This window comes from Amblyomma americanum, unplaced genomic scaffold, assembly GCF_052857255.1.
Source record: "Amblyomma americanum isolate KBUSLIRL-KWMA unplaced genomic scaffold, ASM5285725v1 scaffold_65, whole genome shotgun sequence".
NCBI lineage: Eukaryota > Metazoa > Arthropoda > Arachnida > Ixodida > Ixodidae > Amblyomma > Amblyomma americanum.
This window is the reverse complement of record NW_027526537.1, coordinates 382,327-409,071: the sequence shown is the minus strand read 5'-3', so window position 1 is coordinate 409,071 and position 26,745 is coordinate 382,327. Positions and strand designations below refer to the sequence as shown.

The window sequence follows — 26,745 nt, the reverse complement described above, 5'->3', positions numbered from 1 at the left end:
TAATGAGCATGTTTAAGCACTTAGAAATATGTGTATAGGTTAGTTTATTAGCCACGTATGTTTGAAAAACGTAGAAAACAAGAATGTAATCCGCAATAACTTTTGGGTTATGCATTGTCCTGCGGCGACTTTTTGCATAGTTTGAGATCGTGTAATCGTCCTTCCTTTCTGAAAATATCATCGGCCTCATTTAGTCCAAAAGTTGTTCCTGATCAAAGTTAGCGTTTTTTCGAAATAGTTGAGAACAAAATTCTGTACTGTTCAGGCAACCAGCACTTGGCAATTCTGAGATTTTGCGTGAAGAAACTTTATACTTCGCTCTGCATGGCTAATAATAATAATTGGTTTTGGGGGAAAGGAAATGGCGCAGTATCTGTCTCATATATCGTTGGACACCTGAACCGCGCCGTAAGGGAAGGGATAAGGGAGGGAGTGAAAGAAGAAAGGAAGAGAGAGAGGTGCCGTAGTGGAGGGCTCCGGAATAATTTCGACCACCTGGGGATCTTTAACGTGCACTGACATCGCACAGCACACGGGCGCCTTAGCGTTTTTCCTCCATAAAAACGCAGCCGCCGCGGTCGGGTTCGAACTCGGGAACTCCGGATCAGTAGCCGAGCGCCCTAACCACTGAGCCACCGCGGCGGAGTGGCTAAGCATCGCCTTTACGGCTTTTGGGGAATGTGCACTGTCTAGTTGATATTTTAGCTACCTTTTTCGTTGTACTTATAAAGGGCACAAGCTCTTGAAACGTCCCGCAGCTTTTTTTTTTCTGGAAAATACGCACTTAAAGTATCGGGCTCTCATTCTTTTAATCAACTTGTAACAATTACCAACTACATAGTTCACAAAATACAAACAATAATACCAATAACGCAGCGACATGCGATAAATATAGTAAGTAGCGCCATCTACATTAGTGCACATGTACTAAATTGGTCACAGTTCAGAAAAATGACGAGTGTGGCGATGTCAAACAGCTAAAATTAGGCTCTCTCGTTGCGCGCCCGCTCTGCGCTGAGGGTGGTGCCACTCTTGGAAGGGGTCGTCGTCGCCAAAACCGGTTCTCAGGAGGCGCCGCCCCCATTTTCTTGCATCGCTCCCGCCATCCCGCCGACTCCCACGCTAGACACGGAAGGCGGCATTCTTCACACAGTCTCTTTGCAGAATGTCTGGGAACAATACAAGGGATGAATATGGGCATCACCTATCAATGGAAACCATCCCATGTTGGGCTGCTTATTTCCACGACAGTTGTCCTCCTCCAAGGAGTTTTCCGGGGCAATGAACGCTACGACTTTTTCCTAACAAGCAGGCTACTTTAAGACTGCCTCGAAAATCTTTTTTCGGTAGTGCGCCTAATGAAGCCAGTGACGACGGCATGATATAAAATGTGCTCTGAGGTTTGTGAGCCAGTTTCTGGATACACCGCGAACAGCAAGCTATGAGCTTGATCGAGAGTACCTCGTCGATCTCCTTTCTCAAGCAAAGAAGCAGTGTTCAGAAAATTTGCCTGAAGAAATAGACGACTCTGAGATTTTGTTCATTGAAGAGCTGACGTCAACGGAATGTTCCATTTTATACTACCTTTGAGGCTTCATCCTGCAAAGCGTCTAAAAGTCCGTATCTTGCTCCCAATGCAAGGATGCTCTCATCGGAACAGCAAGCAATGAATTTGTCTCTGACAGTTCTCAAGTATTATGTGGTGATGGATGGAAGTTGATTTATCCGAGCAGCGAAGTAATACGCACTCTCAAGAACTACGAGGAGTACTTTACAGGCGCTGTCGCGTGGTGTACAAACAATGTACACACGGTGAAGTCTCCGCTGAAATCGCTCACAATACTTTGCGAACGTAGACCGGCCATGCCTGAACACATGCGCAGATCACAAGGAAGCAATAGGAAAAATGCTGATAACCACCTACACAAGACTGCGGCTACGCATCCGTCTACGTCAGTACCCAGCTACACGTGCTGGTGGTCACGGAAGCAAAACTTGTGTTGGGATTATTCTTCCTCAAAGACGCTGTAATCAATGCGAACTTTTCGTGTACATGCACGAGAGAAATTAAAGCGCAGGAATCTAAAGCTGCATTTTACTTGCTGTGAATCGTCGTTCGTAATCATTTTGTAGATATTGTATTTGTGCATCAAGGTATTAAATCATTGTTCTTGCTTGCGCCTGTCTTTATGTTTTGACTGCATAGTGTATGCATGACACAGTGTGCCACCAGTGCATAATAGTGTAAGTGGACGTAAGCATGCCGTGCATTTGTACTTGAAAATGCAGCTGTTAATTTGGCGTACTTCACCTTCTTTCCGCAATATTACACGTAAGCGCAATAATAGCAAGTTCACGGCGCCGGTATGACAACGGTGAGCAGTTGCCCGCCGTGATCACGTATCGCAAAACAAAGATATCCGCTATACTTTCGCTAATCGTCTCGAAATAGCGAAATCATCACCGAATATTTACTCTTACTTTTCATCTAAACCAGGAAAGAAATGATTATGAAAGGTAAAGCCCAATTCAAGCTTCCGCTGCAAGCGGGGCCACCTCTATATAGGCGCGTCAAGCAGCAAACGCGCGCCTCGCGACCAGCAGATGCAAGAAAATGGCGGTCGCGCTAGCAGACGACGCGGTTGTCCTCACCCTAAGCTGAGAGTGGGCGCGCATTGAGGCACCCTAGCTAAAATTAGCTAAAATCAGGAGGTGTTCACGAGAATACCGGAGACGTACTACCAGAGAAGTATGCCGGTTTACCGGACCTCTCTTGCGCATGCGCAGTGGCGTTGTTGGGGTGAGGCGGAGCCACTGCGCGTGCGCAGCCGGCGTCCGGTAAACTGGTATACGTCTTCGGTTTGTTAAAAACGTCTGATGCCTCTACGATGTTTGCACATTGCCCTCCATTTTGCCCGCTGTACTGTGTATTGAACATGTGTAGAACTTCCAAGCAGATTTCCGCCATATTGATTTGCTGGATTGCTCTTTCACGTGACGATACGAAACGCATTCTGGGCGTCGTCTTATTTTTCGAGGACAGCTTTGGCATTGCTAAAGAAACAGGGAAGGAGACAGGCTTTTGCTTCGTGCCGTCAGTTGTTCCGGGCTAGCGGTGTGGAGGGGAAGTTGGAGAGTGCTCGATTCGCCTGCACTCGCTGCACCAGTTCGGCAAAGCTCTGCGGCGGTGCGGCTAGTGTGTAGCGCTAGTTCCGGCAGTTTGATCGCAGTTTTGGCACTGTCTGCTTCCAAAACGGATGGTCGAGTGCAGGCCTGGTCGTCTGCTATGCCTTGGCGACGCCAATGAATTGCAGCCCACATCAACGGCTGCCAGCATTTCGTATCTCGTGAAGAAATGCTCAAACAGCACATCACAATAAAATGTTGCCTTGAACCAGCCTCGATGCGTGCATGCGCACGTCGTGACGTCTTTCCTTTTACAGTGGTGTCAATTACGCGTAGCGGTTTTTGGAAAACTCGAGCAGCGTTCTAGCTTGTCGACGGGTGGAACTACTTGAGTCTCCACTAGGGTGGTATTAGGAATGGCCGCCAGCTGGTATTAGATTGGCGCCAGCATGTCTCGAGGATTGCCACCAAGACAGAATCTCTCGCCATGTGTCTGCGGTATACATTTACCGCGCTCGCCCAGTCGTTGCTGCGTGGGACAAGCGGGAGCGGGGTTCTGCGAAAATCCCTTTAAGGAGTAGCTGTCCCGGGCCGCGAAGTTGTTCGGGCTGTCTTCCGATTTTCCCCGACGTCTCCACCGACCCGACTACTCCTGACCTCACGGGCACAGCACCAGCGTGGGAACAGATCGCCACAGTGGCTTGTCTGCAGGCTTCGCCGGCCATGCTTATGGCAGAACCACTGGGGATTATCTCCCGACGGGGCTGCGCCTCGTTTCTTCGAAGTTCACCGACCGGCGGAGAGCGGGCCGACCACCTGACGTCGCCTGCCAGCCTGACGGGGTCCTGGCCGACCCCTCTCCCTCGGGCTCAACTTATGCCAGGGGCGTGTCCATGTGTGCGGAGGTGTCTGTGTGTGATAGCGAAAGTTTTGTCCACACCCACCACGGCGAGGGCGTCCTCTACCTGGGGAATCTAGGGAAGACGCAGTGTATAAAACTGGACTGCAGATGCAGTTGAAGCAGCTCACTTCTGAACTCAAAAGCTTGTAAATATGTAAAATAAACCAAGTCTTCTTCCTCCACTAACAAATCCTTCACTCAGCGGCGCTCCTGTCCTGGACGGAGCGGGCGTCATCTTGACCGAGGTTGTGTCGAGAAGCGACACCGATCCCCACCTTCAACAACTAGTTGGCAGCGCTTGGGATGGACCAGGTCACATCGTTCTGCGTACGGGTGAGCGCTTTGTCTTTGTTCTGTGATTCACCAGGCTTTAAACTCTGGGTAAAAAGTTTGAACTGCTGGTAATCGGGTGTCTGTAGCACAGTGTAGTTTGCACAGAACCATAGAACATTAGAGAGTGGGCAAAGCCACCATTTGGGGCAACGATCATGGACTTCAAGAAGGTTGATAGGGAAGAGCTGTTGCTGATGTGTGATAAGTTGGATGTGGAAGTGGAGGAAGGAATGAGGAAAGGGGCAATCATAAAAGCAATCAATAATAGCGATGCGGACGAAGAAGCGATGCAAATTGCGTGGGAAATGGCAAAGAAAGAAAGCAGAGGATGAAAGAAAAGAAAAGCGAGCCGCAGATCAGATACAACTCAAAATGATGGAGCTCCAACTCGAAAGCCAGCGTCTGGCAGCCCAAAACGGGGGAGCAAGCATTAGTGACAGATTAAACAGGGTAGAGTCTCACCGTACAGACAATTGGATGTATCCCTACAAGATGGGCGAAGACATCGGTCTGTAACTAATCAACTATGAAAGGGCGTGTCAAAAGAGCAAAATCGCAGAAAATTTGTGGTCACAACGCCTGCTAGGTATTTTACCGTGCGAGGCGGCTAATGTGATCGCCAGGCTCAGCGAACAGGATGCGGAAAATTATGAAAAGGTGAAATCTGCTCTACTGAAGAAATACCGCCTTTCAGATGAGGCATTTCGGCAGCGTTTTAGGGAGGCAACAAAAAAAAGCAATGAGGATTATGCGGAGTTTGCGTACACATTGAAAAGCAACCTTGTAGAGTGGCTTAAGGGGGCAAGCGTGTACGAAAGCAGGGACAAGGTAGTTGAGTGCGTCTGTCTGGAGCAGTTTTTCCGCAGCATTCCACCGTCCGTAAAACTATGGGTGCAGGACAAAGAAAAGGTAGAGACAGTAGAGCGAGCAGCTCAACTCGCAGACGAATTCTCGACGCGGAGAAAGGCGACTGCGGAGGAAGGCCAGTCAGAAAGAGGAACTACCTCAAGAAAGTATTTTTCTTCTAGACGGCCGGCTCTAAATGGAAACGTGGGGCAGGGTGTAACACAAAAAGAAATCACCGAAAAGGCTCCAGAGAAGAGCGGCAGTCAAACGAAGGACGAAGGGGTAGAAAAGGCGGGGAAAAAGGAGTTCAAGGCCAGGCAACCGTTGCGCTGTTATAACTGCCAAGAAACAGGGCACATCGCTGCAAGATGTAGAAACCAGCGATTGGTGTTCTCGTACGTAAACGGTAGTGATGAAAACCTAGAACTGCTTCGCCCCTACCTTCATGAGTTAGAGGTAAATGGCAAGCCTTGTAAGGTGCTCAGGGACAGTGCGGCTACGATGGATGTAGTGCACCCATCCTATGTTACGTCTGAGGATTTCACAGGAGGAGTAACGTGGATTAAACAGGTGTTGGAGGAGCACAGTGTTTGCTTACCTATGGCAAGGGTTGAAATTTCAGGTCCGTTTGGAAAACTGGTGACGGAGGCAGCCGTCTCGAAAACAGTTCCGCTGGATTATCCTTATACGTTATCCAACCGGTCTGACCGGCTGCTGCGTGAGCGAGGGCAGATCTTTGGAGAAGGAAAAGTGCAGGCACTAAGGCGCTCTAAAACCCGCCACCTGGCCGCTCAGTTAACACAGGACCTGGGACAGGGAGAAGCAGAAATCGGAGCAGAACCTGAAATCATGAAACCAAACCTAGTGGCTGAACAAGGGGTCGAGGTTGTCGCTAGATCAGGCGACATTGACGCCGCTGCGGCGCCAAGCGAACCGCAGGAAATAGATCCCGTCGGAGCGTCAATATTGGCCCCGACTTCGCGCAGTTTTGAGCGGCTATTGGAAATAGACAGGGATATGCTGAAAGCAGAGCAAAAGAATGACCCTATTTTTAGGCGCCTGCATGCTACCGCGGAAAGGGCATGCGAGGCGTAACATCACGATACTCGAAAAAGGCGGACTGCCGTACAGGCACTACAGAGATCGCAAAGGCAAGACGTTTGATCAGCGGGTGATTCCGGAAAAATACCGGGCGGACCTTCTGAGATTGTGTCATGGGAACAGCTGGTCGGGACACTTGGGGATCAAGAAAACGAAAGAGCGACTTTTAATAGAGTACTACTGGCCAGGGTGCTTCAAAGACGTGGAGCGGTACGTGAAGTCGTGTGACGCATGTCAGTGAGTCGGGAAATCAGGAGACAAATGGAAGGCTCCCCTGAATTTGGTTCCACTAATCACAGAGCCTTTTCGACGGTTAGTGATTGACACGGTAGGACCCCTACCGGAGTCTAAATCGGGATACAAATATCTCCTTACCATGCTGTGTCCAGCAAAGAAATTCCCCGAAGCAGTCCCCCTCAAAGAACTAAGCTCTACAGAGATAGTGGACGCTTTGCTCAGCACCTTTGCACGAATCTGTTTTCCGGCGGAGATTCAGGCGGATCAGGGAACCGTGTTCACCAGCGCCTTAACCACCACCTTTTTAAAGAGGTGCGGTATAAAGTTAATACACAGTTCGGTATATCATCCCCAGTCGAACAGTGTCGAGAGAATGCACTCCGTGCTCAAAAGGGTTCTGCGCGCGTTGTGCTATGAACGGAAAAAAGACTGGGAGAGCTGTTTGCCGGCAACGCTGTTTGCGCTCAGAACAGTTCCTCATGAAGCGACCCGATTCACCCCGGCTGAACTTGTGTATGGGAGAGCCCTACGTTCGCCTCTCCGGATTTTGCGAGAATTCTGGGAGGGAACAGGAGAAAGCCAAACTGTCGTGAGTTACGTGTTAGAATTTCTCGACCGACTAAGTTCTACGCGTACCCTAGTAGAAGAAAACTTGAAAGCGGCACAGCAGAGGGCAAAAGTCTATTACGATCGAAACGCAAGGCAACGAACATTTCAGACGGGCGATAAGGTTATGATTTTGCGACCATCCAGGAAAAACAAAATGGAAGTGCAGTTGGAGGGTCCGGTGGAAGCTCAGCACAGGCTGTCAGAAACAAACTACGTCCTGAAAGAACCCGGCAAGAGAAATGAGGTTACCATCTACCACTGCAATTTGATGACACCTTATGTAGGCAGGGAGGAGGTGGTAAATATGATGTTAAACGCACCCGAGGAAGTACAGGCTGATCTACCTGAGTTAGCAACAGACCGCGATGCGGATTGCAGCGTCCAGGACATTCTTGCGCGCTCTGCGAGGGCTGATGTTCTGAAAGAGGAACAGGTAGATGAACTTAAGGGCCTTTTGGGGGAATTCAAAGCGATGTTTAGCAGTCAGCCAGAGAAAACTGACCTGATCACTCACGAGATCGAGCTGACCTCCTACGAACCAATCAGGTCAAAAGGTTATCGAGTGTCACCACGTCAACGGCAGATCTCGGAGACGGAGATTAAGCGAATGCTCGAAATCGGGGTAATCGAACCAACTGAAAGTGGTTACACTTCCCCTATGATTCTCGTCGAAGTGCCAGGCAAAGAGCCTCGTCCATGCGTGGACTGTCGAAAACTCAATGCAATCACCAGAGACCAGCTCTATCCGATTCCCAATATTGAAGAGAGAGTGGAGCGGGTAAGTGGGGCACAGTTCATCTCTACGTGAGATCTGGTGAGGGGATATTGGCAGGTTCCTCTCTCAGACACCTCGAGCCGCTATGCCGCCTTCATTTCACTCATTGGGACATTCAGACCTCTAGTTTTAAGCTTCGGCCTCAAGAACGCACCGTATAGTTTCTCCAAATTAATGGATATTGTACTTAAAGACATGCAGAGCTATGCAGTCCCCTACTTGGACGACATAGCCATTTTTTCGAACAGCTGGGGAGGAGCATATCGCGCATCTGAGAAGCGTGTTGGCAAGGTTGCGGGACGCTGGGCTCACACTGAAATCTGAAAAGTGTAACTTCTGTTGTTCACAAGTGACCTACCTGGGACACATTGTAGGTCGTGGAACTAGGCAGCCTTCGGAACTTAAAATTAAGCCCATAGCGGACTTTCCAACGCCTCGAACAAAGAAAGACATCCGCTCTTTTCTGGGGCTTGTTGGGTATTATCAGAGGTACATTCCTCGCTATTCTCAACGAGCGAGTCCATTGACAGATGCGCTGCGAAAGGGAGAGCCCGAAAGGGTTTTTTGGGATGAAGCAAAGGAGAGCGCCTTTCAAGAGCTCAAGAAAGTGCTCATTTCAAGGCCCGTATTGCGGACGCTTGACGACACAAAAGTTTGTAGTTCAGTGCGATGCGAGTGATAGGGGTATGGGCGTTGTATTGAGTCAGGTCGGAAAAGACAACGAAGAGCATCCCATCCTGTACGCAAGCCGGAAACTGACGCTAAGGGAGGAAGCTTACAGTGCCTCAGAAAAAGAATGCGCATGCTTAGTCTGGGCAGCACAAAAACTGTCATGCTACCTATATGGATCAAATTTCGTTTTTGAGACGGATCACTGCCCACTCACGTGGCTGAGGCAGATGTCTCAAAAGAACGGACGCTTGCTGCGGTGGAGCCTCACCCTTCAGGAGTACAACTTCTCTGTGAGGTATAAGAAAGGGAAGATGAATGGCAATGCCGATGGTTTAAGCAGCCTATTCTGAAGTGCTTAAGATGAAAAGGGTCCTCCAGCTTTTATGAGTGTGTGTGTGTATTACTAGCGGACATATGTATGTTTTTTTTTCAAGTTTAGTTATCTACTTCGATCCATTTCATGCATGGCTCTGACTTTGTTGTGGCCCAAATATCCATGATACGTTGACTTAGATGGCGGAACCACTCGGAGTCAGAATTTGTTATGTTATTACCTTATCTGTTGGGATAAGCCTGGTGGATCAGCGGCACAGACTGGGTGCTTTCGCGTCGTGTGGAGCCTTGTTGCTGGGGCCGAACCGGCCGCTGTTTGCCATTGTGGGAGGTTTGGGGTTTGTTTTGGTGCTCGCAGAAGATAACCGGTCATCCCATTCCCAAGACAAGCCCATCTCCCATCGGCAAGGGATTGCTACCACTGGCCGAACGAGATTTTCCTGGCCGCGGAGGAGTTATTAGGAATGACCGCCAGCCGGTATTAGAATTGGCGCCAGCACGTCTCGAGGGTTGCCACCAAGACAGAATCTCTCGCCATGTGTCTGCGGTATGCATTTACCGCGCTCGCCCGGTCGTTGCTGCGTGGGACAAGCGGGAGCAGGGTTCTGCGAAAATCCCTTTAAGGAGTAGCTGTCCCGGGCCGCGAAGTTGTTCGGGCTGTCTTCCGATTTTCCCCGACGTCTCCACCGACCCGACTACTCCTGACCTCACGGGCACAGCACCAGCGTGGGAACAGATCGCCACAGTGGCTTGTCTGCAGGCTTCGCCGGCCATGCCTAATGGCAGAACCACGGGATTATCTCCCGACGGGGCTGCGCCTCGCTTTCTTCGAAGTTCACCGACCGGCGGAGAGCGGGCCGACCACCTGACGTCGCCTGCCAGCCTGACCGGGTCCTGGCCGCACACCCCTCTCCCTCGGGCTCAACTTATGCCAGGGGCGTGTCCATGTGTGCGGAGGTGTCTGTGTGTGATAGCGAAAGTTTTGTCCACACCCACCACGGCGAGGGCGTCCTCTACCTGGGGAATCTAGGGAAGACGCAGTGTATAAAACTGGACTGCAGATGCAGTTGAAGCAGCTCACTTCTGAACTCAAAAGCTTGTAAATATGTAAAATAAACCAAGTCTTCTTCCTCCACTAACGAATCCTTCACTCAGCGGCACTCCTGCGCTGGACGGAGCGGGCGTCATCTTGACCGAGGTTGTGTCGAGAAGCGACCCCGATCGGACCGAAGCGGACCGAAGCGCGTAAACCCCGCGGCGGCAAAGTCTTCTTTTTTGTTTGTGTGGTTCAACCCGTCCCAGTCCTCCCTAGGTCTGACTCCGCCCTTAGATTTACCCGTCCCTAGGGGTAATTCCCTTCCCCTGGCTAAATTTGTTTGTGTTGTTTGTTCAGCTGAAATAATTTTTAGTATCATATTTGAAAACAATGCTTATAAATTTTACAGAAACTTTTTATATTTTTGTTTTTATGTGATTTGAATTTTGTTTTTGTATTATACATGATCACGTGACTCCTTTATTCCGCAGATTTGTCCCCCGTTGCATCGTGCAAGCGTCGTCGCTGATCCCTCGATCTGCGGTCTTGCTGTTGCGCTAATTGCTGTATACTTTGCAGTAATTAGACTGTTTTATTACTGCATTGTCCAGCCGCAGCTCCGTTGAGCTTTCTTTTTGGCCGTTGCCATATTCTGTGTTGCGCTGGGCGCGCACTGTTCTACTGTTGAGAGTTTGTCCTTGTTGACTCCGTTGCGCGTTCTTTGTTTGCCAGTGTGAATTGTGTTTGTGTCTGTCGCCGAGGTGCCCTTCTAGGAATGGAGGGACCAAGCGCACCACCCGCAGAGTCACCTGTACGAGATAAGTATCAGTGTCCTGTGTGCCAAGCTGAGTTTGTTTTGGAGCAATCTCGAAGGAGGCATGTGCGAAAGCAGCATCCCGAAGCTGCAAGCTCTCTTAGTGGTAGTGCGAAAGCCTCCTACAGTTGTGATAAGTGTACTAATGTGCTTGCCCGCCGTGGCCAATTGTTGCAGCACCACGAGCAGAATCACGGGTTCGTGTCGAGGCTCAGTACGCATCAGTTCTCTTCCTATTCAGGTGAGGAAGATGCACGTGTTCTTGGCGCCATTTTTTTTGTGTCTGTGCATGCACGAAAAAAGTGAGCTTGTGTACAAACGCGAGTAGGCTTGCGTTAGAGCGCTCGCGTAGCGTTTACTGCATGCACGAAAGAAATGTAAACTTGTGTACAAACGCGAGTAGGCTTGCGTTAGAGCGCTCGCGTAATGTTCTGCGGAGGAAAAGGGAGCGACATTTTAAAGCAGGCAGTGGTTTCACAGCAACAGATTAAATCGCTTCCACGTACCTACATAAACGACAGAGGTATGACGGTCGAGTCACCAACATAGCAGATTTGAAGCTTCACCTTTCCTCCCGCAGCGTAGCGTTCTTGACAAGTCGGCCCACGTCCGTACATACCAGTGCATTGCAAATTATATCGCTGGGTAAAGTAAGGAACAAGCACAACAAATGCAGGACTTCCTGCTTTATTCAAACGACGCTGTTCGCATGCACAACCATTGAGTCTGCCACCAGAACAGCAGCAGAAGCGCAGGGTGTATTAGAAAAAAAGTAGGCTGACAAATGCAAATGAAGGGGAAACATTATGCACCTCAATGCTTGTGCTTATCTGCTGTGTATTGCTCTCTCCTCTAATTTTTAATGCACAACTTGGAGCAACAGTGCACCTCTTCTTTCCGCTTTGGCAAACATGCGTTATTTTCGAGGGTGAGAACTCGGACACAATGGAGCTACAAGCTCGCGCATATGTTCCTCTTGCTAGGAAATATTTCCCGCAACTGGCGAAATGATGGTCTTTTCTTTTTGTGAACAGCTGACGAAAACGTATTGTCCACTAAAAAGCCATCAGTGCTCACTCTGTGCTCTTAATAAAGGAGTATGGCTACTTTCTGCATAATATATATATTGTATGTGCAGGTTACTAATACAAATACGAAACTTATTTTGAGGCAGAAGCCTTGCTTGCTCTATGGAGCGAAAACTTGTGTGTGTTAAAGTTCAATGGTAACCATAAAAGATGGAGAACTCATGCAACCTGCCATGTAGCCGTTAGATTAATGATTGGCTGCGGGAGGTTCCTCGAGAGGGACAACCTGCTGGTGAGTTGAGGAAAGCCGGACCAGCGACCGGTTTATTTCGCGGGCAGGCAAACATTGCCCAGAACGAGCTCGCGCGGCTCGTATAGCGTGCATCACGTGATCGCGCAGCCAGGCGCATTCTCGCTCTAGCCCTATGCAGTGGCTACACTACTGCCTACAACACCTGTATCGCACAAATTCCACCGGTGGCAGAATCTGCCATCCCATGGTAGTGGCTTGTGAAGCGCTACTTGGATTGCACAAATTCTTCCTTTGGCAGCACCTGCTATCCCAGGGCACTAGGGCACCACTTAACTGCTGTACTACTGTGCTAGCCGTGACATGAGGACTCCCAGGAAAGTAGACTAATTCTGCATATATGGGCGTTAACCCACTAGCTATCGCATCATACCCTTATAATGGCGCCGAGCATGGGCTGTGGTACGGCGGCGACTGTCTTCAAGAGGTTAGCGTGCAGGTCACAAGGGGTGCAGCAGTGTTTTGGTGGTGGCTATGTAGAGCCATGCAGATGTACAATTGCCGGCTGCATGGCATCTAATTACATCACGCTGTTCACTAACAGTCTTAAGTGTGTGCGTCTTTTTGATGTTGTAGCGTTGAAGGTCCCATTGTCAAGAAAGTGCGGTGTCGGTGTTGTTGGCATTGTAAGCGAAAAATCACGAGTACGACTCTGGAAAGTAGTCCCCAGGGAGCAAACTAGGAGGCAGGTGGCCAGCCTACGTCACGTGACTGTGGCATCCTCAAAGCCTGCCTGCCCATTGCAAACTGCTCACCTTTGTAGGTGGCAGCTAAATGAACGATTGGTATTTGAGAAGAGACCTGGGTCATTTAAGACCTGCAGCTGGGAGCAGCTGCCATTGCAGGACATTGGTGAATTGCTTATCCGCTGCACCACTACACTAGTTGGGGTATGAGGACTCTAAGGGATCCATGAATGTAAAGTAGAAAATGACCTTTTGCACGCATGGAAATTAATCCACTATGCTATCGTATCATACCCTTAAGCTGTAGTTTTTTCCCCTCCGATTTTTTTCACTGTAATTTGAAACTGCAGCCTTTGTGAAACTTATTTATTGTGTACAGTATTGTATCTGTCAATACAGCATTTGCTAGCCGGGGGTAGCGCACAGTTGCGTCGTACCAATAGTCCATGACTTAACACCTTTACTTGGTGGGGCTTGCTTCACTTCCAGTAAGTACAGAGTAGATCACGCTTGGCTAGAGCGCTCGAGCGGTGTGCTGCGAAGCAAATAAAGTTAAATCTTATCGCAGCTGCTCTGCTGAGGGTAGGGCGCTGGTGCGTGTGCGTTTCACATGAATATTAGGCTGATCTTAAGCACAAGTATTATCAGTGAATGTCAATACCTACTTTATAATTTCACTTTATTTCCACCGGGCTGCACCGCTCGAACGCTGTAGACAAGTGTGATCGACTCTTTACTCGTTAAACTGCTTGCAAAAAGAGTGTGCATCGGTCATGGAAATCAAAAGAGTCGGTATTGATCAGATGACTGACTCAGCAAGCGCTTCTGAAGTGGATCCAGTATGGCTGCCAACTTCTATACTGATAAATGGTTTCCTTCTTCTGTCGGCCGCCCCTCTTTGTCGCGCCAACTTAAGGGCATTGTAGTTCAAAAATCGGGTAAATTGCATTTCATCCGATCTTTTAAGAACATCTTTGAGGTGTAAAAATTTTAAATAGGGTAAAGTCAGGTTTTACCTAAAAACAAAAAAAACCCTATGTACTCAGGGTGCCTAGTGCCTCCATACTTAAGACGCTTAGCTACTGCCCTCAGTCACACCTGATGAAGGAGTCGAGTCGGCTTCGAAACGTTGGGTTAAAGTTAAAATTTTTGGTTGGAGTTGTGCAGTTTATTATAAGTCTTCAAACCCAACCAGACAGGCAAATATGTCAAAATGTTTAGTTTTCAATCTAGTTTAACTACCATGACCCCTCTATCCTTCCCAAAAGATATGCTCTTACCTGATCCTCACCATCTGATTTCCCCCTTTGCATTACTCTTAAGGCTTTCTTCACTTGCTCTTTTGTTACTGGTGGTATGTCACAGTGCTGTCCGCTACTGCCTCTCATTATTAACGTCCTGATTGCATTGGCTACTCTATAGATTGGTTACTGTATAAAATGACACTGTCTCTTAACGAATACATCTGGTTTTCTAGTGAGAGCTACACTGGGCTACCAGTCGAGCATTTCGCGGTAGCTGGAAGAGGCCAGTGTGCGCATGTGCCGTTACCATGGCAACCGGAGAGGAGCAGCAGGTGCGCCGCGTTCTTAGTCGCCGCCTTGCCACACGCCCCTCTATCACCCGAACCGTGCGTCGCAAGTGCAGCATTGCTTATAAAAGGCGGAGATGTAATGGGCGTCTCTATCACAACGTTTGACATGGATGCAGAGAATGCGAGTCCAGCTGCTTTTTAATGGCGGTATAGACAAGAGAAAATTAACTCTTCCGATCCTGAGGTTGTCGCCTGGCACTTGGCTACTCAGCAAAGAGAGAATGAGTGTAAGAAGGCGGAGAAAGCAGCGGAGACGCCCGAATAGAGGAACGGCTTGCCAAACTGAGATGCCAGACTGCCGAGCGTAATAGATGGCGTTAAGCCGCCGACATGGAGCCCAGTGTTTCATTGCTAAACATACAATGACCACAGCAAGCTCAGCCAGGGAAACGTATGCCTCTTGATACATATATTCTGGCATAGATGAGCTATGCCACTTCCAATTTTTTGTCTATGGCTAGTTTCCTCGTCACTGCTTTTAGACTACGTCCATTCTTTAGAGCATGCTCAATTCTCTCTATATTGTAACGTACTTGTTGATGGAGGGTGTTTTAATACATGGTGCTGGTCAAGACGGCACAGCATGAGCGCTAAATCACCGTCTTCCAGGTCAGCCACATGCCACCTGGCAATACTATAGTCGGATACAACTCAAGTCTGGCGCGAAGCTCCGGCCCACATTCAGGGCCTCTCCACACAATTCTTCCACAACAAAAAGTAATCTGTCGTTAAAACTTTTCTTGTTACCTAAAGAAAAAGCTACTTAAAAAGAAAATAATTGTAAGCTGTAGAGTTTTGAAAACGTGGCTTGTTTGCTGTAGTCAGTGAAAAGCTGATTTAGTTTACTACTTTGATTGGCCGGCGGAGTAATACAATACACCGCGGATCATGACCCACTGTTAGCAACCGCTTTCTTTTCTTTTTTAGGTTGTGTCCGACTATAGGTAGCACTATTGCCCCTTCCGAGAAAGAGAAGCATTGTCGTGATGCTGACAGCATTGCGGTCGACAGAAGGTTAAAATTGAAAATAACCGGGGGGAGGGGGGGGGAGAGGGAGCAAAGGATTCCAGCTGAAGCGTGTTGCGACTTCAACATATTTGCTTGCCGTTACCGTGTATAGAACGGCTTAAGCCGCACAAAGTGCACAATGCCAAGAGCTGAGCTGTTGGCGTCATGGTTGCATGGCACTGTCCGGAAGCACTTGATAGTCGACATCACTGACGCACCGTAGCACTCTTTAAGGGCCAAACTAGCGCCACAGTAGTTTCTCAGACAAGCGGTGGCAATGAACAGGAGTCCATATGCAGATTTGGTCGCCGGGTTTGTAGTCAACCTGGCGATAGCAAAGGTTGTAGTGGCGTGCACATGTGCTGTGATGTTGCCGGATCTGCACGTGGGCCAGCCGACTGCCTTCTTCAGCTTGTTGGGCAAATTGTTGGGTGCCTGGGATGAGTTGGGCATCATCTGGGCACAAGATCAGGCATACTATGTACCTCACATCTGTACACGAGGTCAAACGGCGTGAAGCGCATAATTTCCTCCAGGGGTGTTGTTGGCGAAGGTGACATAAAGCAGGACTTCATCCCAAGCTTTGTGCTGTGCATCTACATACATTGACAGCATGTCCGCGATGGTTGTGTTCAATGAATGATAGGTCAACTGAGAAATCAATTAACTGCGGCCTAAACGCTGATCATCTGTCAGTAATCGTGTATGAAAGGCGCCATGCCGCAAGACGTTGTGCTTGAAAAACTCCGTGATATCAGAAGCTGTACTACGAGGGATTGCCGTGGCTTTGGCATAGCGAATGAAATAGTCTGTGCCAGCTATAATCCGATTGTTTCTGGTCAGCAACAAAGGAAAAGGGCTGAGGAGTCCATACCTGTTTGGTCGAAAGGAGCGCGAGTGGCTGTAATGGGCTTAAATGATGGCGTCTTCCGGTGCTCGCATTCTCTGGAGCTTTTAATGTAACATTTGACAGCGCCGGTGAGCCCCGGCCAGTAGTACATTCTCCGCACTGTGACGATCGTTCGTGAGAAAACGCAAGTGGCCACATGTGGGCTATTGTGGCAAGTGAAAAGTGCGTCAGCATGAATATAAGCTGGAATTACGAGATGGTAAGCTCTATTGTGGCCTCGAGTTGTACAGGAGACCATGCCGCAGACAGAAGGAGCTGAGATAGAGAGAAGTGTCAAGATAGATTCGTATTGTTGCCTTCAAGGTGGTCAATGATAGGGTGAATGTCCGCATCCGCTTGCTGCTGGGTCATCAGGTGGTGTGCGAGCCAGTGTTTCCACGTGTTCGTGTTTACGGCCTGACTTTTATACAGTAGTGATGTCAAATTCGTGGAGCCGTAAGCTCCATCGTGGCAGGCGCCCAGATGGTTCTCACAAATTTGCCAGCCAGCGTAGATAGTGATGATCAGTTACGAAAGGGCAATTTTATGATGGCCCGCAGGGCCACAAGACATTCTTTCTCAGACTTAGAGTAATTGCTTTCGGCGTAAGAAAGAGTGTGGCTAGCATATGTAGGAACCATCTCTAGGCCATCTTGGTGTCGGACAAGGACAGCATGAAAACCGATGTTTCTGGCATCGGTGTGAACCTCGGTGTTGGCATCTTCTTTGAAGTGTGCAAAAACGGGAGATGCTTGAAGGTGCTGGCGTAGCATGGTGAAAGCAGTGTGTTGCTTGGTGGCCCACACAAAGGAGATATTACTAGTGAGGCACGTCAACGGCTCTGTAGTTGTGAAGTCAGCAATAAAGTGCCAGTAATCCGCACAGAGACTCGGGAAGTGCTTGAGGGCTTTCTTGTCAGTAGGAACGGGAAAATGTGCGACGGCGGCAGTCTTCTCGGGGGTCCGGCCGCATTCCTTCAGCTTTCACAACGTGACCAAGAAGTTTGAGGTCTTTCTAACTGAAAGGGCACTTCTGGAGCTTCAGGTCTGCCGACCGGAGGCCTTCGAGGACAGCCTGCAGTCGCTGGGGATGCTCATCAAGTGTTTTCAGAAAACGATGACACCCAAGTACACAAGACAGATTTGCTGCTTGTCACATGTGAGGACAGTGTCTATCATCCGTTGAAACATGGAAGGGGTGTTGCACATGCTGAAAGAAAGCACTTTGAATTCATAGAGGCCATGTGGTGTCACAAAAGCTGTGTTCTTGTGGTCCCTTTCATCTAGTTCAGTTTTCCAATAGCCGCTTTTCCAAGTCGACTGAGAAACACTTAGTGCAACACAATTTGTCCAGCGTGTCGTCATTGCGCGGCAACGGGTAGACGTCCTTTTCGGTCACACAGTTCAGTTTTGCATGGTTGACACAAAACCGCAGAGCAGCGTCGTCCTTTTTAGCCAGGATGACAGGCAAAGATCACGGGCTTTGGGAAGGTTTAGCTACTCCATTGTCGAGCATCTCCTGAACTTGCGATCCTTAGAGGAAACATGAAGTGATGGGTGTTTGGCGAACTTGCGAAGAACCAAAGCGCAGCTTGAATTCGAGCAGTGGTTGCTCCAAGGCCAACCGTTGCTCCCCGGACAGGTGGCAGTTGATGTAGACGTTTTCAAGGTAGGGCTCGTCAGTGCCTGCTGCAGCGGATGCAAATCAGAAGCGATACTAGTTCCAGAAAAAGCGTGCCGGTGCTCATTATAAAGATTAGTGAAAAGGATCGCAGACTGGCCACCATGAAGCGTCAGTAGGCTGTGAGCAGCGCAGATGCCCTGAGTCAGCAGGAGTGAATGGTTAGCCTCTTACTGCTTCAGCATCATGCAAGTTGTCGTAGGTGACTTCCAATAAAATACTGCTCCGTGGTGGCAATGTGAGGATGTCTCAAGAGATGCGCAGCGTGGCACTATGGCAGCAAGAGCTGGTCAGTTGGGTGGTCATGCCGCTCGAAAAGGTAATAATTTGTTGTAGATGATTGCACCATACTTCTGCACAGTCAATGCCGATACTCAGATCCCAGGAGCAATCGCACAGAACGACGCAACTGACAACGTAGATCCATTAATTTGATTGCCAGCTGTGCAAATACCCTTTACGGTAACGAGATGACCACTATCGAATCGAATAGTCAGCCCCAGTGTCCACTAATGCACAGTCTATGTGACCGTCGAGAATAACCTATGCCTAAAGAAACACGATTATCTGGCTTGGACGAGGGTGCCATCAGTTCGTGTTCGCAGTGTAGCAGCGACGGCGATAGGTCTTCAGCGCAGCGACTCCTAGCAACTTCGCCCCCTGAAGGTCGATGGTCTCAGTTTTCCCGGCGAGGTCTGGACGATGGACCCTGTGCCGCTCCCAGAGAGCTGTGCGGGGTCAGCGAAGATGAGCATAACTAACGTGGTACACGGGATAGAAGTATGCTACAGTGAATTGATATAAAAGGTCAGTCGCTGTACCGCAAGGAAGTCTTGAATGGCAGGGGGTTGGTGGCCAAACTGGGGTCTCTGAGAATTGGTGCAACCCTGCAGGCTGAGGCGTCAGTAAGAGCAATAGCGGTACAGGTGGCCTGGTTCTCCGCATTGAAAGCAATGTGGCCAGCTGTCAGGTGTGCACCAGATGTCGGCCTTCCACACGGACGCTTCGCGATCATTGTTGGCACTGAGGGCAGCATAACAGGATGGGTTGCATGAATCGGTGCTGATGAAGTGGGAACCAAATGCTGCACAACCTTACCATAGGTGGTAGTCTCCCGGTGGACGTGGTGTTTCCACAATAGAGCCCGGGACGCCTGTTGCACCTTTTTGCAAACGAGCGGAGATCAAACCCAGCGTAAGCTGCAAAACTTGCGAAGCTCTTCACGCACAATGGTGCGAATCAGATTGCGCAAATTGTTACGGCGGCTCATGGTGGTGGCAAACGATGCGGTTACTGCAGCAGCATGCACGGGCTGCTTTTATGTCGTGAACAAATGAAAATGACCCCAGGTGGCTAAAGATAACTATGTTCTGTGCATGGCAGGCCTTAGCACCTCATGGCTTTGGTGCATTTACTGCTCAAGCATTGTTTGAATGTACATCCCCAGGATTCTGGACCATGCGCCTCGAAAAACCGGTCGCGCCATCTCGCGACAGCCGGCGGCGTGGCGGCGCGTAACTCAATGGCGACGAAAAAAAAATTTATATTTCGTCGCGCATAACAGTTAGAAATTAGCTCTCTCGCCTAGATGTTAAATGCATCTTAAAGTTTCATTTAATCGAGTTTCATCGATGTAGCTTACATATTGCGTTTGCCATGAGCAATGATCTATGACAGCATGGAGCCTATGGCGAGGTCCGGAAAAATACCCCACTTGACTTCAATTTATCGCTCACTACAGCCCTATTTTAAAATATATCGACAAGCTCTAGCAGGTTCACGTAGGGTAATGTCCTACCTTTAAGGAAGTATAAGGTATTTTACATTTCATTGGCGTAAAAGTCTTCCTGCGCTATTTCACTATTGATCATGCATCATCTGCTTGTTCATGAAACGTGTTGCGCGCTCTCTCGGTGCATTGGAAAGGCACACGTCCCTGCTCGCGGCCGGGCTCGAGTAGCGGAGGCGGCTCGATTCCGGCCGTGCCCTGCTACAGTGTCCCTGCTTTGGTAGGTTGCTTTGGGAGGTTGAGCCTGCCGTACCAATGCGCAGTTTTATCAAAAGTGCCCCCATCGGAGGGAGGCTATGGCCATGGGCTGCTACATAAAATGCTACAAGAAAGCGTGTGCCTTCTATGAGGTATATAGAGGAAATTATAAGAAGACTCTTTTGCTTGACAGGTACATTTTTCATTAAGCGCGTACAGTGACCACACCGGCATAGGTGATAGTGGAATTGCGTACGCAATAACAGTGCAAAGCAATGAAGCTTCTAGGTACTTTCGTTCAAGCAGTGAAATTTGTAATTCCCGGACGCTCATACTTAGAGCTCACTCACCGATACTTGTATATGGTTCTTGCACTGTGCATTCAAAATTGTAAAATCGTGTCTTAATGTCTACATTTCAACACTCATGTTATTAGCCTCAATAGCAGAAAGCTCTTCCAATCTTTTGCCGATGTGGTGCAAGTGCAGCAAGGATGCGTTGAAGTGAATGTTGCATGTGTTGCACATAAGAGGCGGCAAACCTGATGCTGCGTTTTATGCCAGTAGGTTATTTGTCCAATGTAACAATTAGTAGTGTGGTAGTTCACATTTTTGTCTAGGTTGGTAAAGTGCTTCTCAAGATTCGATCGTTCGCCGTCGAGAAGGGGTTCGCCATTGCTGTAATCGATGCTAGTTTCGGCAATTCTGTCAAAGATGTACGTGAAGGATGAACCGCTAACGAAGACTTCATAGAGTGGCATGCTGGGAACTATTCTGAAGAGTGTGCCATCAGTTCGGCAAGCCAGTAACTACGCCGTTACCCAGAGCAGCAATCAAGAGTCAAACTCTAGTTAAATGTTCTTGATTATAATTTAAATCTGCTAAGAAATGAACAGAAGTTATTGTCGGATAACACGATGTTTAAAAGATTACTGGTTTTCTCCAGTACGGTGACTCGGCGCTCCACCCAACCCGTTTGTGCAATGCGCCGCTAGCGCGATTCATTAGCGACAGGACGCTACATGCTCGCGGCCCTAAATATGCAGTGAATTTACCGTGTTGCGAATATGTGCAACAATACCCATAAGCACTTTCGCACGAGGGGCGCGAACATATTTTTTTTTTTTTTGCATAAGTTCCAACCTACCCTCGTTTTTTTTTTCTGCCGCTCTCCTATCTACTTTTCGCTATCCTCTCTCTTTGCTTTTAATTCCACCGGTTGCAGTTCCAGTGCTTGAGGGATTAGATAGCAATCGCTGGGCCGGCAACATTTTTAGCTTCCTTTTTGTATTCTCGTCAGTTGTTGTTGCCTCTGAATCTGTTGGCAAACTACTATTTCTTGGATGTGTGACTCCCGGGGAGTTAGCGCGGCTTTTTAAGCGCACAAACCGCGGGAGTCAGAAGAGGGAGCCGTTTCCACGGAACGATCCAGCGACTTTTAAATGTGCCATGCATCTCCATGTTCATGGTGCTGGCTCCCTTCCCCTGTCGAGCGGACGGAGAGAATTTCAAGCCGTGGAGAAAAGGGGCTGGGGGGCGATGAAAGAACAACTTAAACCGCGAAGAAAAGTTCGGGGAACCTGAAATAGCTTCAAGCCATGAAGAAAAGAGCCACCGAGAGCCCGGCGATCCTTCCATTGTTATAAACCGGACCCCCCTTCCAACGCGTACACGAGCGCCCGCGCGCTGATGCCGACATCTAGCACGGACGCCTCACCTAGGCTTGCTGCCGTCTCCTGCAGTGCGCATGCGCAGACCGGTTTCGGCTTACGCTAAGAGCGCGGACGCTGAGCGCGTACGCCCAGGAAGAGCCATTCGAGTTGGCGCCTTTAGGCCTTTTTTGGGGTGGGATGACTGTCTTTGAAGTGGCACAGGAGGCCTCCGATAATGATGTCCGGCTTTTGTGTAGTTTGCATCCCTTCCTTTCTGAGAACACTGGCCAAGGTTTCGCAGACACCCTTTACGTACTAACTGCATACGCGTTTTTGCCACCAGCGTGTCCTTAGCATAAGCATATCGAGTTGTTTTCGTTGCATCCTTTTCAGTTTTAGATGATACATCGAGTGAAGAATCTTGGGTATCCATTGCGTAGAAACGTTTTCTTTTGCTGATGATGAGTTTTAATGGCGCACTGGCAACCTCGCACCAAGCGCAATGGGTTGAAGTGTTTTCTTCAACACAATGTGAGGTGGAAGACCATTTTCCGAGCACTTCAACTCAAAGAAAACAAGCGCCAGGCTTCGAGAAAACTTCTACCCATTGGAAATCAGTGGGCACACGGCGACACTGCGGAACGAATCACACACCGTCCTCGAGCCGCACGCTCAAAGCGATGTGTCATTGCTGTTGTCGCTGATTTTAAAACAAATATGCAAGAATTGGGAATCGTCTTAACCAAAACTTGCTTGAATTGCACCCTACCCTTAGGGCACAATTTTCAGCCCTGTTCCTCCCAAAAAGGCTACGGGAACAAGACGCACAACACGCAGCATCAAACGGATGAAGAACGTGGAGAGGCGGTAACGGAAAGGGCCAAGGATGATTTGAGCAGGTGCATAGGTACGGAGAAATTCTTTTTCAAGAGCTACACGGGCAGCCGGTAGCAGGGTGGTAAGAGGGAGGAAGAAAAGGACAGTGGGGAGGGGTCTCCTGCTGTGCCTTTGCCTGCCTTTCTTGTTTTTTCTCCTTTTACTTTTCCTCGAATCGTGGAGCGCAGTCCATGGTTGCTTTTTGGATGCGCTATGTTTCTGTTCCCTATGGTGCGAAGCACGAGCTGCACGACATAGTCGGCGCCTCTGCGAAAACGGCCCGGAAAGGTCATGGACGCACTCTTGCCTCCAGGCTGTCACAAAAAAAAACTTACAACCGCTAATGTGTCAGTCCTGGCAAAGGGTTTCTCCACACGCAGACAAAAATCTCCCAAAAAAGACATCAGAATTTCTGCAGAAGATTCTTTACTGCCTTCCGCCAAACTAAGGAATTCCACCAGCCTTGTTAAAAGCACAGCGCATGGCACAGGTAGACAGTGCCACCAAAATCAATTTCGGACGAGTTAGCGTGGTTACGCCAGTTGCAACTAGGAGTGCTAGCACTTCGGTTTTCAGTGCTGTTTCAGTGTTCGGTTCCGTTGCGCATAGATGCAGCTGATGAAGACGACGATATCCAAAATACAGCGCAAGAGACTGGTATTTTATGACGCATAATGTTCGGCTGCGGCGGTGTGGCAGTCGACGGCGGCAAAAAAGCGCTCCGCTGCCGCCGACGCCGGTGAATCTCCCGGAAAAACACTCCATGCGGGCCACGCTTAACGCAGTAACCAGCAAAACGTATGCGCTCTCGCCGCCTCGGGTTCGAAACTCACTCGCGGCCGTAAAACATTTTCGATTATTTTATTTCAGGACAAGTAAATTTCAGACATACAAAGAGGCCACGTCGAAATCCAAAATTGAAGCCTCAGTGCTGCAATAAAAAATGCGACCCCGTTAGCCCGCTGTTCTACCAGCTTGTGGAGGCAACGGTTGGTACCAATGCGGCCACTCGATGGAACCGCGTCACCGAGTGGCCGTGGCTCTCATCTGCTCACTCACTGAAAAAGGCAGCGTGTTGGAAATGTTTTCCTTAAGCCCCAACTCGATGGGCACATCCTAGGCGTACGGCAGAGCGCCTGCGCGCCCAGCCCCGCGCCGCGACGAGGCAACACAAAGCGGACGTCCTACAAATGAACCGTGACCGCAGCGCTGCGGCCGAACACTGCGAGGCATGCGACCACCGAATGGACGTTGACGGCACTAATGTACTGGAAACCGAAGCTAACCCGCACAGGAGGCTTCTACTTGAGTCGTGGCACATCCAACAGACAGGGAAGAATGTTAATCGCTCCCTGGGGACACTTCCCGCTTCTTACATCCATGGTTTGCAGCCACTGACCCGGATGTCTTCAACACGAGGGCTTAAAAAGCCGAGGTTCGAACCATCCGAGGGTTTGTCGACAGCCCGGCGCCGAGATGCGGCGATTTCCCTGTTAATCCCCGTCAGCAGGAAGCGTGCATGGCGAGGCAAGCGGGCGTAGACCGGAGAAGGCCAAGACCGAGCCAGAGGAAAGGAGCCAAGACGTTTTCCCGAAACCGCCCGCCCCCCTTCGCCCGTCTAAGGAAACCACCGCAGTGATAGCGTAGCATAGCGCATGGTCAGCGCGGACGCGGCAAGCAGACGCCGCGTCTAAGCCGCGACGGCGTCGAAGTCAGAGGATGGGGCATACCAACGGGTCCCGAGAAGCGGGCCTGCTTAACGAAACGCTGAAGCGTGTTCAGAGGCAGCAACGACAGGCTAGCGCCTCTTTCCAGATTTTGCGGGGACGCCTGTCAACAGTCGTCCCGAAGACGAGTAGTCTACTACTCGCAGCGGTAGCGATCGGTTGAATATCGGTAATTGGCGTAAAGCTGGGAGCCGCATGGGAATGTTTTGATGTATTTTCATATGTTTCTCTTTTTACTTTTTAAGGGAGAGAGTTTGAGTAATACTGTGGAAGAATGGGGCGTGGCACGTAAACCTGTTGGCCCAAGCATTTCGAGGGTTCATTCCTGGAATTACATTTTCTTATAGCAATTTAGATGTGCTATGTATTTCAGGGAGAGGGTTTGAACCTTGCCGAAATTGGAGGGCGTGCCATGAAGTTTGTAAACCAATGATGGGTTAGTTTGCTGTTGATTGGGCAATGCAAGAGGTGGGCCGGGTTTCTAGGTCTTTAAAACCAGGGTCCGGAGCCATGGGAGATCGTTCTGAGCTAGATTTAGATCCCTTGCATCTTTGGCGGTGCCAATGAAGGAAGATTTTCCCTTAGCCAGTTCCATGTAACCGCCATCGCCCCCCATACACCTTGCCCTCGTCTCCCGCATCCTTTAAGCTCCTCAGGACCTGGCTGTCTCGCTACTGTCTGTCATCAGCTGCATCTGGTTAGCCAGTTCCCTGCGTCCATTGACTTTCTTCTGCTGAAGTTTTGATGTACCACCTGGTCGAGAGAGTCATTGCCAAAACGGTAAGTAACAACCTTCCCAAGCCATTTCTTTAAGCACCTCGGTCCATGTTACGTTTTGTGTTTGTTTGCATGTCCTGATTACACAATTCAGGGCGGTCTGTAGAGCTTGTTGGTAACTTTTTTTTAATTCCTACAGCATGACAAGCGTACAGCTTACATGCGTGTGCAATCACTGTGGATTTGGTTTGTGTGGAAGGATTGTCACGGAAATTCAGTGTGGGGTCATCGTTTCGATTAAAGAAGATAAGAGGCTTAGGCACAATTCGACACAACCACTAGGTTGCGAACCAAACGCGCTCGAGGCCACAAGCACGCTTTGGTGTTTTGGGGAAAGGAAATGGCGCAGTATCTGTCTCGCATATCGGCGGACACCTGAACCGCGCCGTAAGGGAAGGGATAAAGGGGGGAGTGAAAGAAGAAAGGAAGAAAGAGGTGCCGTAGTGGAGGGCTCCGGAATAATTTCGACCACCTGGGGATCTTTGACGTGCGCTGACATCGCACAGCACACGGGCGCTTTAGCGTTTTTCCTCCATAAAAACGCAGCCGCCGCGGTCGGGTTCGAACCCGGGAACTCCGGCTCAGTAGTCGAGCGCCCTAACCACTGAGCCACCGCGGCGGGTAATGATCTGGGAACAAGAACAAACAAAGGACGCGTCTTCGTTTGGAGCTATCCATGAGGGCCACGATTAAACATTAATTCTTTCGCATTCCATGATATCACAAGCAGTCTTCAGTGTCCTCAAAATTTCTTCGTTTTTTTTCTGACATATAACTGCGAATTTGTAAAGATAATACTTGTACATAGTTCCTGAGCACTCTCCCTCCTATAGTTTATGGCTGTAGTTATTTCATTTCTCTAATCTGCCTGATATCCCTTTATTTGCGCTGCCCCAGCTCAGGTGCTCGCAGCAGGAAAAATCTTTCCCTTCTTTTCTTTTTATTATTTGGATAAAATCACCGCTACTACTACTACATAGAATTGCCACCCATCACAGTTAGCATTCAACATTGCACATGCGACACGTGACACGCCGCCGCGGTGGCTGAGTGGTTATGGCGCTCGGCTGCTGGCCCGAAAGATGCGGGTTCGATCCCGGCCTCGGCGGTCGAATTTCGATGCAGGTGAAATTCGAGAGCCCCGTGTACTATGCGTTGTCGATGCATGTTAAAGAACCCCAGGTGGTCGAAATTTCCCAAGCCCTTCACTACGGCGTCTCTCATAGCCTGAGTCGGTTTGGGGCGTTAAACCCTCATAAAACAACGACCATAAAAAATGTACACAACGACCGGTCGTTCATGTTTATAGCATGCAAACAGCTTAAGGCCCTTGCTTACATGGTGCTAATTGCGGTTTATGTAGTGCTCTCATATTTTATTAGGTAAAATTACAACATTTGGCCAGAAAAAAGCAGTACAGGGAGACGTCGGAGCAAATGTATTATTATTCCAAAGGATATGCAAGGCACTGCAGATAATTTAGCGAAGCTTAAAGAGATAACATGCAAAGGTCCGAATAATGCAGAAATACAGCAGGCGCCTTCTGCTGGACATAATATTTCTGAAGTACGTAATTAACAAGTAGCGCTATCTCTCTTGTTATTCATAACTTTAGCTCAACATTTTCAACATAAATGTAGACCAAGTGAGGACTTTATTTACTAATGTACCCATGCCAGTGTTACCGGATACGTTGTCATTCACAAGTAGACATGATGCAAAGCATGCAAGGCGAGCGAATTAAAGAGG

The 26,745-nt window shown here is 49.2% G+C and overlaps 1 protein-coding gene across 1 annotated transcript in view; it reads left to right on the top strand.

Annotated features, from left to right (window-relative positions):
• Window positions 1–10,492: 10,492 nt before the first annotated feature.
• Window positions 10,493–26,745, top strand: part of LOC144112334 (uncharacterized) — a 36,828-nt gene continuing 20,575 nt past the window's right edge. The window contains exon 1 of the mRNA XM_077645190.1: window positions 10,493–11,024. Within this exon, the coding sequence (XP_077501316.1) occupies window positions 10,745–11,024 (280 nt within the window). The 5' untranslated portion in view covers window positions 10,493–10,744. The remainder of the gene's footprint in view (window positions 11,025–26,745) is intronic.